Source organism: Hippopotamus amphibius, chromosome 4 (assembly GCF_030028045.1).
Source record: "Hippopotamus amphibius kiboko isolate mHipAmp2 chromosome 4, mHipAmp2.hap2, whole genome shotgun sequence".
Lineage (NCBI taxonomy): Eukaryota > Metazoa > Chordata > Mammalia > Artiodactyla > Hippopotamidae > Hippopotamus > Hippopotamus amphibius.
In genome coordinates, this window is record NC_080189.1 from 20,391,892 (window position 1) to 20,404,498 (window position 12,607).

Sequence of the window (12,607 nt, forward strand, 5' to 3'; positions counted from 1 at the left end):
CTGAAAACCACAGCCACAGAAAGATACAGAAAATGAAAAAGCAGAGGACTTTGTACCAGATGAAGGGACAGGATAAAACCCCAAGAAAACAACTAAATGAAGAAGAGATAGGCACCCTCGCAGAAAAAGAATTCAGAATAATGATAGTGAAGATGATCCAGGACTTTGAAAAATGACTGGATGCAAAGATCGAAAAGTTTACCAAAGACCTAGAAGAATTAAAGAGCAAACAAACAGATATGCAACACAATAACAGAAATGAACAATACACTAGAAGGAACCAATAGCAGATGAACGGACACAGAAGGGCGAATAAGTGACCTGGAAGACAGAATGGTGAGCATCACTGATGCAGAAAAGAATAAGGAAAAAAGAATGACAAGAACTGAAGACAGCCTAAGAGACCTCTGGGACAATGTTAAATGCACCAACATTCGCATTATAGGGGTCCCAGAAGGAGAAGAGAGAGAGAATGGACCCAAGAAAATATTGGAAGAGATTATTGTTGAAAACTTCCCTAACATGGGAAAGGAAATAGCTACCCAAGTCCAGGAAGCACAGAGAGTCCCAGGCAGGATAAACCCAAGGAGAAACACACCAAGACATACAGTGGTCAAACCACAAAAATTAAAGACAGAGGAAAGTTATTAAAAGCAACAAGGGAAAAAAGACAAATAACATACAAGGGAACTCCCATAAGGTTAACAGCTGATTTCTCAGTAGAAACTCTGCAAGCCAGAAGGGAGTGGCATGATGTATTTCAAGTGATGAAAGGGAAGAACCTACAACCAAGAATATTCTCCCCAGCAAGGATCTCATTCAGATTCGAGGGAGAAATCAAAAGCTTTACAGACAAGCAACAGCTAACAGAATTCAGCACCACCAAATCAGCCCTACAACAAATGCTAAAGGAACTTCTCTAAGCGGGAAACATAAGAGAAGAAAAGGACCTACCAAAACAACAACAAAACAATTAAGAAAATGGTAAGAGGAACATACATATCGATAATGACCTTGAATGTAAATGGACTAAATGCACCAACCAGAAGACACAGACTGGCTGAATGGATACAAAAACAAGACCCGTACATATGCTGTCTACAAGAGACCCACTTCAGACCTAGGGACACACACAGACTGAAAGTGAGGAGATGGAAAAAGATATTCCATGCAAATGGAAATCAAAAGAGAGCTGGAGTAGCGATACTCATGTCAGATAAAATAGACTTTAAAATAAAAAATGTTACAAGAGACAAGAAAGGACATTACATAAAGATCAAGGGATCCATCCAAGAAGAGGAGATAACAATTATAAATATATATGCACCCAATATAGGAGCACCTCAATACATAAGGCAAATGCTAACAACAATGAAAGAGGAAATGCAAGGCAGAAATAGAGACACAGACGTAGAAAACAAACACACGGACACCAAGTGGGGAAAGTGGGGAGGGTTGGGGGGGAATGAATTAGGAGATTGGGATACCAAATTGTACACTCTAAATACACGCTGTTTATTGTCTGTTAAAAAAAAAGAAAGAAAGAAATAGGTCCAAGTATATATGTCAATTTAGAATATGATAAAAGTGATTATCTCAAATCACTGGAAAAGATGGAACCTTTTAATAAATGGTGATGGGACAATTGGGAAAAAAAAAATCAATGACTACACATTTTTATTTTAAATCCATTCAGAATCACTCATAGCTGAGTTGAAAAACACAGCTGATGCACAAGAAATCCTTCCCGGTATCAGTTAGCCCCCTACTCCAAATCAGTAATTGTATAATGTAATTGAGTGGTTTGCTATTTAATAACCACATGGTGGCAGACAGGAAAACTACAAAGCAAATTTAACCACACCCAAAACAACCACCCCCTACCACCATAACCCCTAGGACTTTCTGACCATTAAATACCCATCCAACTAATAAGGATCTACTTCAAAATGTGTTCAATTTCAGTATTTCAAGACATAAAGTCTTTTTTTTAAGAAGGGTTAGAAGTGCTAACAGATTAAACGTTTGCATTTTAATTAGAACTTATTTCTGTTCCTTCACTTAATAATAATGTCCAACTATGTCCGAAATTCACAGCAGCAGCTCATTTGGTTGATTTTATTGTCAAACTAAAACTGAACAGAGGGGAGTTGTACTTTAAGTTGTAAATCTAATAACTAATATATTCATCCTATAACCCCAACAGCTCGCACAGGACCTGTCAAAGAGCAAGTGCTCGTAAAAGTTTGTTAAATCAAACTCAGATGAGAAGTATCTGTCAGAGATAATATGCCCTTGGTAAGAATATGTAACGGAATAATGAATCAGGAATGTCTGGCATAGTAATTCTTTATAGTTCTAAGATCTGCCTGAACATACAGAAAGAATAATGAATGATTCAGAGGGTGGAAAAGTCAAAAACAGTCATGGTCTCAAATGATAAAGCAAAAGTGAAGACATGCAATACAAAATAAAGGGAAGCTAAAATCTAAGCAAAGGGGGTGGAGGGGAGCACTGAAAAATAACAAAACAGACATACAAAAAAGAAAAAAATTTTAAAGACAAAATAGGGAGTAAATAACACAATAGGGTCAAAGACACCCTTTACACACCCATAGACAAATATGGTCACCAAAATCCATGGGTCTGAAATTTTCTCCATGAGCTAGTGTCCAAGGAAACAAGATCAAATCAAGTATTAAACCAGGATGTATGCAATAAGTAAAAGGATTAACCATTTTCAAAATAATGTTTTATTGATTTTTATCTGCTTATAAAGGTATTAAATGTTTTTTGAAAATATAAAGAAAATTAGAAAAATCTAATTATGGTATAATGCTTTTCAAAACATTTAACAGAAATGAGTCTGTCCATCCCTACACACACACACACACACACACACACAGAGACTTACTCATGCATTCCTACACACACACACACACACACACACAGACTTACTCATGCATACACACAAAAATGTACATGTGCTTTTTCAAAATTCTTTGGATCACCCTGTATAGAATAGTAAAACCTAGGTTTTCCTTTTAACAGTAAACATGTGCCATTTCATTAAAAGTAATCTGCAAAAAGTATTATCAACAAGATTATTATTATTAAAGTAATAATACATGCTCGTGGTGAATACATTCCCAGTGCAAAGGGTATAAAGTAAGTCCTTCTTTCCTATTCCCTGCCATCCTAATAAGTATGTACTTAAGTATATATCCTTTCAGTTCTTACACAAATAGGTTCATAATGTACATACTGTTTTTCAACTGGCTTTTTTGAACCCCAGAATACACCTTGGAAATCTTTTCCTATCGGCACAAAGGGATCTTCCTCATTCGTTTGATGTCTAGTATTACACAGCATGAATGCACCACGCTTCATTTAACGGTAGTCCTCTTGAATATTTAGCTTGTTTGTGTTGTTCTTTCCAGTGTTCCAACATCCTGTTACATGTATTTTGTATGAAATGGTACCATTTTTTGTGGGATGTGGACCTAGAAAGCCTCCCACACACACATTCTCCTATTTTTTCCCTAATGCTAATAAAGTTTCATCATGTGATTTTTTAAATCAAGTTAGAATTTTTCGTACATAGTAACAGGTAAGCATCTAAATTTCTTTTCACACAGCCAATGGTCAACGCTAATTACTAAATAGCCTTCATTCCCTTCACTGACCTGAAGTATTGTTTAAAAATATTAAAGTTTCATATATTCTGGGGTCTGTTTCTAAATTCTATTTCCTTCCAACAATCTGATTTTCTGTTTGCATGTCTGTACTGTTTTAATTAAAGTAGTTTTATAATATTTTTTAATATTAGATAAGAAAAGCCTCCCTTGTAATCTCCCTTTTCAGTTTTTTTAAACAATCATTACACATTTATTCTTCCATGTGAACTACAGATTTGACAGTTCCAAAAAACTTAACTGAGATTTAACTGGGACTTACATCTTTATGAACTAAGAACACGAAAGTCCTCCCATTTATTTTGGTCTTGTTTCATAGCCTCCAAAAACCATTTTATTTTTTCCATGTAGTCATGTATCCTTTTATCAATTCTACTAGTTGCCCACTTCTACTTCAAAAATATCTGTTCTACTTTATATGTATAAGTGCCTTCATGTGATTTCTTCCATTTTCTCTTACAGTAGAAATGTTTTGTTGGGTGTATGTATTTGGTTTTGGATACCAACAACTGGAATAGTTTTTGTATTTGGAGACACTCTCCATGGTCTGGGTCAAAGCAAAAAAGAAAGAGGGCTCTTCTTCCTACTATACAAGTTGACATGTCTCAGGCTCAAAGAACTGGATGCTTCCAGCCAGGACTCTGAATCTTGAGGAAATAAAGGAAAGATGCAGTGACATTTAAAGATCATCCACTTGAGAGTTAAAAATCCAGCAACTGTAGGCATGATACAGCAATCCAACCAGACCCTTCCTGTGGCTTGTCTATGATGTACGCTCAGCTGTTGTATCTCCCTTGGTACCTCCAGGGTTTGAGTCTGATTGAGTTTGAGTCTGACACAGACTTTCTTTCCTTAGATTCTGTGACCTACTTGATAACTTCCCACTAAATTTCTTTCTTTGTTTTATTACCAGGACTGATTTCTGCTATTTGCAATCAAGAATGTTGGCTAAAACATCATCCACTGTAATAAAGAATTTGTTTTACTTGCTTCTGTCTTCTCTAGTGATTTTTCAATATAAAATCTTTAAATATACCATCTAGGTTAATAAACACAAAATTAAATAAACATCTTTTCTCTAATTATTAAAATCCAAAACAACTTCTGACACATCTTAAGAATTCAGCATTCCTTTCCATCTCCTGTTTAGCAAAATTTCCCAATCTCTACTAACTTAATATGGGAATATAAACAGTAAACATATATATCCTGTTTACTATTATAGAGTATTCTTCAATCACATAGACCTTCTTTTTCAAAAAGTTTTCAGCTTATTCTGACCTTACAAAAATATTTGTTAGTTATTTATATGCAAATTTACATACTTAATACTGTGTAGTCAGTCTTGGCAACAGTTTCACACTATCTACAGATTTATTGTTTTCAACTTGCTGATATTGGTTTATATCTTATAGTTCATCTTTAAGTATTCTGCTCAGGAAAAGAATACTTTTTATTTTGTGTTCATTTACATCTGAGAATGTCTCTGTGCTGCTTATGTCTACTTGGCTGGGTGTAGAAATCTTTGATTCCAGTTCTTTGCCATTCAATACTTTGCAGGTTTTGCTCTGCTGTCTTCTGGCATTTCGTGTTTAGCAAATCCTGGTGAGCCTGAGTTTTGCTCCTTTCTGTTTATCAGGACTAGGCTTAACTGTATAAAACAGAAGAGTCAAACAGCCATGGCCTGAGTAAAACAAAGGATTTCCTTCTTCTCATACAAAAGATACAAACCAATTCAGAGCTATAATGGAGGCCCCATGTCATTTAAGAGTTTAAAATTTGGCTGCTATCCTCAAGGTCATCTAGTGTCCAAGACGATGGCATCAATCCATGTCCTCGACAGGAAGTAAAGGAAGGCAAGTGAAGGATAAAAGAGTGAGCATACCAGTTTACTTGGCACTTTTAAAGAATTTTCCTATGAGCCCTGATTCAACAGCTTCTAAGCAGAAGTCTCACTAATCACATTTAGCTACACAGGAGGATGGAAAGTGTAGCCTTTTAGCTGGACATATGGCCACCACGATCAAAACAAGAGTTGTCATTCAAAATGGACAGAATGGATATTGGGTTGGACAAATAATTATCTGTCAGGGCAAGTAACATAATCTTTCTCATTGGTGCTTACAGTATTTGTTTTTGAAATTCAAAAAAAACTTCCTGATCATATCTAAGAATAAGTTTTTCACTAATTTTACCTCAAATCCTTTTGATTTGCAAACCAAGGGCTTTTTTTTTTTCTGTTTAAGTAGGTTTCTTTCTTTACACTGTAATTATTACTACTATTTCTCTCTGTATTAGTACCACAGGCTGAGTAGCTTAAGCAACAGAAATTTGTTTTCTCATAGTTCTGGAGGCTAGAAGTCCAAGATCAAGATGTCAGCAGAGTTGGTTTCTTCTGAGGCTTCTCTCCTAGGTTTGCAGGCCGTCTTATCACTGTGTCTTCACATGGTCTTCCCTCTTCGGAAGTGTGTGTCTAAATTTCTTTTTTTTTTTTTTTTTTAACCATACATTAAAATTTATTCCAAGTCTTTAATAAAATGGAAAAAGGCTCCTGTACCCACCACCTCCAAACAAGAATCTCTCTCAGTAAAAAAGCTACAATATATATAACAGATTAGGGATATGTGGGAACTGCCACCCAACACCAGAAGGAAAATCCCTACAAATACTAAACTGCTATTTTCAATGGCCCTTTAACAGAGAATGAATAGAATATTATAGAAATTTAAGCCTAACTGCATATTAGAAATACACTTTCATTCACACATGGATCCAACAGACTTCAAAACAGAAAGAGAAAAAAATCATTATTTGATTAAACAAGAAATCACTACCTTTAAATCTTATGCACTATTGTTGAAAGACAACTTACAGAGCTAACTCACATTAATACTCATTTTTTGAAATTAGTAGAAATCCACCCTCCAAGGATACACTTTAAGAAAGATCCTTGCTAAACACAACACATTTATAAACTTCTAAAACAACCCTTTCATACCAGAGGTTTTCTGGAACATTAGGCATGGAGTACTTTCCATCAAGTTATCTCATGTTACTGACATTTATACTTCTTATTCATGGGAGTTTTCACATCTAAGGATGTGGGCCAAAGTGTTTCCCAAGCTGTTTGCAAACAAGAGGTTTTATCTAGTGAATCTTTTCATGTCTTCATAAATTACTGTGATAAAAGAAGGCTTTCCCACATTCTGCACATTTATGTGGTTCCTCCCCAGTGTGCAGTCTCATGTGTCGCTGAATGCTTGACAGAGAAATGTAGGCTTTCCCACATTCCTGACATTGATAGGGTTTCTCTCCAGTATGAGTTCTTTCATGTACTTGAGCATAAGTGGAAGTGAAAGTTTTCCCACATATTTTACATTCATAGGGCTTTTCTCCAGTGTGGGTTCTTACATGATTTCGAAGAGAACTATGAGTACTAAATGCTTTAGAACATGTTTTACACACATACAGTGTCTCTCCAGCATGAGTCCTTTCCTGTTTTCGAGAAGAACTGGTAACAAACAATGACTTCCCATACTCCTTACATTCGTAGGGTTTTTCTCCAGTGTGATTTCTTTCATGATTTTGTAATCCTTTTTGCGAACTAAAACTTAAACCACATTGTTTACATTGATAGGGTTTCTCTCCAGTGTGACTCCATTCATGGATTTTAAGAGAACTGGGATTAATGAACACTTTCTCACATTCTTTACATTTATAAGGTCCATCTCCAGTGTGTGTTATCATGTGATACTGGAAGGTTTTGTACCATGTATAGGTTTTCCCACATATTTTACATTCATAGGGTTTTTCTCCAGTATGCGTTCTTTCATGCATTTGGAAACCTTTTTGAGAACTAAAATTTTTACCATATTGTTTACATTGATAGGGTTTCTCCCCAGAGTGACTCTTTTCATGTATTTTAAGAGAACTAGGATTCAGGAATACTTTCTCACATTCTTTACACTTATAAGGTCCATCTCTAGTGTGTGTTATCATGTGATATTGGAAGGTTTTGTGCCAGGTGAAGGCTTTCCCACATTCCTTACACTCATAGGGCTTTTCGCCAGTGTGGGTTCTTTCATGATTCCGCAGAGAAGTGGGACTACTCAGTGCTTTAGAACATGTTTTACACACATACGGTTTCTCTCCAGTGTGATGCCATTTGTGCATTCGGAAGGAACTGAAATAACTGAAGCCTTTACCACACTGCTTACATTCATAAGGTTTCTCTCCTCTGTGACTCCTTTCATGTGCTCGAAAGGTTTGTTTACATCGAAAGGCTTTTCCACACTGTTTACAATGATATGGTTTCTCTCCAGTGTGACTCCTCTCATGGGTTCAAAGAGAACTGTGATATCTGTAGGCTTTCTCACAGTGTTTACATTGATAGGGCTTCTCTCCTGTGTGAGTTCTTTCATGTGTTTGAAGGCTTTCATGACAACTAAAGGCTTTTCCACATTGTTTACATTCATAGGGTTTCTCTCCAGTGTGAGTTCTTCCATGTACTCTTAAGGAACAGTAATAACTGAAGGCTTTGCTGCATTGTTTACACTGATAGGGTTTCTCTCCAGTGTGACTCCTTTCATGTATTTTAAGAGAAGTGGGATTAATGAACACTTTCTCACATTCCTTACATTTATAAGGTCCATCTCCATCGTGTTATCATGTGTTTTTGAAAGGTTATGAGCCATGTGAAGGCTTTCCCACATGCCTTACACTTATAGGGTTTTTCTCCAGTATGGGTTCTTTCATGTTTTCGAAGACAACTGAGAGTACTCAATGCTCTAGAACATATTTTACATTCATACAGTTTCTCTCCAGTGTGACTTCTTTTGTGCTTAGGCTTCCCCCCTGGTTTTTGTACTGATCCCCAATGCCATGATCTTCCCATGATTTTCCTACTGAGGCCAGGTTCCAGAAGATTTCCCACATCACATCTCTGTAGTTTCCTCTGTGAAGGATCCAGCAAAGCCCATTCCTCCAGGGTGAAGTTCACTGCCACATCCTCAATGGCCAATGAGTCCATTGCGACGTCTTCTGGGTCTTCCTGTGTCCTTCCCTCGACTCCAACCACCCGTGAAGGATAAAGCGCCACACCAGAAGAACCACTGACCCTGAAGGCTGGGCAACACACACCCCCTACACGATGGGAGGGAGAAGCAACGTCCATGCCGTTGCGCTGCCCCCTCCTCTTCTTATATGGACACCAGTTATACTGAATTAGGGCCCATGCTGATGACGTCATTTTAACTTATTTGCCTCTTGAAAGACCCTGTCTCCAAATTTAGTCACAGTCAGGTACTGGGAGTTAGGAACTCAATACATGAATTTTAAGGGGACAGAATTCAACCCACATCACTATCATTTTAGTGTCATTCTGTAGAATTCCTAAAGTCATGTGATTGCTCGCTAGTCTCCATCTTTTGCATCTATTATCTTTCTTATATCATCTTGTCTATTTCTTCTTCATGATGCAAAGTTTTCCCTCCATATCACTGATTCAGTTCTTTTGTTTTAAAAACGACTTCATTTCCCTATCATTATTTTTGTTTTTCTTGTATTCTGTTCCTGTTTTAGTTAGTTCTTTTTGCATCTCTCCCAATCCCATTCACACAGCTCCCCAGTATCATTGCATAGAAGCTCTATGCTTGCTGCATACAACCACAGAATCTCAGCCGTGTTCAACAACAAGCACATATTTTGGTGAATGGCTGATTCAGGCTAGGCAGCTCAGCTGAACATGGCTCGATTCCACGTGTCTCTCCTCCTCCTCCTTCTGGGACCAGCACCATCACGGCAATGGCAGAGGCATGACAGGGCATGCTCCCTGGCACAAGCGCACTTCCAGCCCCCCGTGTTATATGCTAACAATCAGCGAAAGCAAGAGCCCCGAAATCAAAGAGAAGCAAATATGCTCCTCCCACTCAAGTGGAGGAGGAAGGTGATAATTGTGAGCAAAAATCTACCACATCATCTTGCATCTTTTGAGAAACCTTGAGGTTAAGTCTTCTAAATGTTTCCTATCTTGCTCTATAAATCTTTTCCTTGAAATAAATGCTCTTCTTTGAGACCTCAACGTAATGCTTTTTCCCTTATGCGTATTCTATAGAATAAGGGAAAATAAGCATTTTTCCCTTGTGCTTGTAAGAGAGTGGGTTTTTTTTTTTTGTTTATTTGTTTTTAATCCTTGCATGGGAAGAATCTATTTAGATCCGCTATTTACCACCAAACACTGGAAGGAATTTCCATAGCACTTCTCCCACCCACCACTTTACTCTCCAACAGGACTGTATTCAGATCCAGTGCTGAAGTTAAGTCTAAGGTACATAACCCCTAGCTCAATTTGTGTGCCTAAGGTTTTCTAGTGCCCATCTGCAGAAAAGAGATGAAAACTTCTCTTTCTCTGTCAGGGTCTCTGACTAAACTGAAGCATCACACACAAAGCTGGCAATTTTGGTTTGAACCGGATAGGATTTTTATAGACTTCATCCCCAGCATGCACTGCTTCCAGTTCTCCTCTTATCTATAGCCTGATGAAAAAGTATCAAAGAGTACACAGTGCTCAACTGCCTTCTGAAGAATCTTATGGCTATTTTAAAGGAATGTTGGAAGGACAAAAGACATGCAGTTATCTGACACATGTTAACAATGCCAGCATTCTACCGTCTTACCATCTGGTCTTATTACTCCCTACCAGGTCTCTCCTAACCTAATGAATTTTCTGAGTCCACCCAGGCCCTTCAACACAGGACTGTGCTACAACCAGCCCAGGGGTAAAAAAATAGTGTTCTCTCTAAACCTTGCCTGAACTACTCCACAAGAGGATTGTCCAAAGCTGAACACAGCCCTAAGTAACAGAATCTTCTGACTTCAGTTCATACATCTATATTTCTTAATTAGGCTGACTTCATCATCCAATTTAAGAATTTTTTTTTCTCTTCCTTTTGAAACATACCAGAGTCTCTCTGATGTAGTATATTAAAGGCCCACGGTAAATGTTTCTTACGTATCTTTACATAAAAGGACCACAAGAAATGTGCAATGAACAAACTTTGAATGTCAGCCTTTCAGAACGTGGAGTCATAAAACCATCTTACATTTTCAGAGACAGTATGTTAAAAGGACAAGTAAAATAAACTACAACAATATTCTGGGAAACAAATAATATTCCTTAAAATTCTACATTGCCGGATTTCCCTGGTAGCCCAGTGGTTAAGAATCCACCTGCCAATGCAAGAGACACGGGTTCGATCCCGGTGTGGGAAGATCCGCATGGCAACTAAGCCCATGCACCACAACTACTGAGCCTGCACTCTAGAGCCCATGGGCCACAAACGATTGAGCCCACGTGCCACAACTACTGAAGCCCACCAGCCTAGAGCCTATGCTGTGCTACAAGAGAAGCCACCGCACTGAGAAACCCACACACCACAACAAAGAGTATCTCCTGCTCTCTGAAACTAGAGGAAGCCCACGTGCAGGAACAAAAACCCAATGCAACAATAAATAAATATTAAAAAAAAAATCCTACATTACCACAAGACACTATGGCAAATAGCTGCTTTAACCAACCTCATCCTCCCTTTCTCCTTGTTCTGCTGCACAACTCGGCTAGTGGATTTGATGTACAGGTGCCGATGCAGCTCATCTATGAGAACCAAGTGGAGGTTCATCTTCTTGCTGTGAAGCTCCAGCCTAAGGTCACTGAGTCCTTCCACCTGGAGCAGAGGGCCCTCCAAAGATTCCACTGCAGATACCTGAAAAGGGCAAAAAAAAGTGATTAAGACAACGAAATAATCTAGCAATATTAGAAATACGAAACACTATCTTTTAAGAGATACTGTCAAGAGTTTATGAGAACCTTATAAGCATACATCTGATTTTGAGTATCATGTGGATAGGCCTAGTTCTGCTCCTAAAGGGTGTAACACTGGAGACAGATCACACTGAAGAGAACAATCATAGTAAAGATGAAGGCATCAAAAATACCTCAGCAAAGTTGTACATACTATTCATTCCCACCCACACTGCCTATCAAAGGACACAAGTAAAATGACCTCCCAATTAAATAATTATAATGTTTATATCCTCACAAGAAGTCCATTTACTAATGATTTAGACCAGCTTTTAGTCAAACTTAGCCTCTTACGACTAAGGCTCAATAAAAGCAGACTATATCAATTTTTTATTAATCCTCAAGGCCATCATGAGTCAGCTTGTTTAGCCTAAGTCTACACCTGTATTTACAAATAATCTCTGGCTCTTTCTCATATTCACATACACACAGAGGGAAATGCATTTTTACATGAATGCTGCAAGCAAACAACAGCAGTCATCACCTCTCCTTGGACTGACACAGTTTAACAGAAGAAAGGGGATTGGAAGGTGAACAGGAGATAAACGATAAAGAGGGAGATTTTCTTGGTATAAAGAGCAATTTGGGAGATTTTAAGACAAAAAGGATTGAAGGCATAAAAATGGTGTAGGAATACCTACAACAAATGGAGAAGATGGGGGACTCAGGGAATTTGGAATAATTCACTGTGAAACCAAAGCGATGACTGCAAAGGGAAAAAAAAGTGTGTATTATATCATCCCATTTATTCATGTATGTAAAATTTTATTTATATCTTTCTATATGTAAAGACCTTACATATTTTTTCTTAAAGAAAACACAAAGTGAAGAGGTACTATTCCTCTGGAGAAAAAGACAAACACAGACTGTAACAATAATGATTAGTAGTAGTAGCAGTAGTAATACTAATGGAGAGGAGACAATGACTACAAGCTGACCTCAGGGAAAAAACCCTAGCAAACTCCTAAAGGAATTCAGGTGAGATGACTAATCCCTGCTTTTACCTAAATATTCCTCATTTGTGCAGATAAAGGCAATAACTAATAACACTACT

At 37.7% G+C, this 12,607-nt stretch overlaps 1 protein-coding gene across 4 annotated transcripts in view; it reads right to left on the minus strand.

The window, feature by feature from the left end:
• EXOC4 (exocyst complex component 4) overlaps nt 1-12,607 on the minus strand; it is a 752,882-nt gene that overhangs the window by 691,309 nt on the left and 48,966 nt on the right. For all 4 annotated transcript variants that reach the window (XR_009053126.1, XM_057730962.1, XM_057730963.1 and 1 more), the window contains exon 4: nt 11,271-11,455. Coding sequence is in view for 3 of the 4 variants with exons in the window: in XM_057730962.1 (XP_057586945.1) it covers nt 11,271-11,455 (185 nt within the window). In the remaining variant the exon portion in view is untranslated. The remainder of the gene's footprint in view (nt 1-11,270; nt 11,456-12,607) is intronic.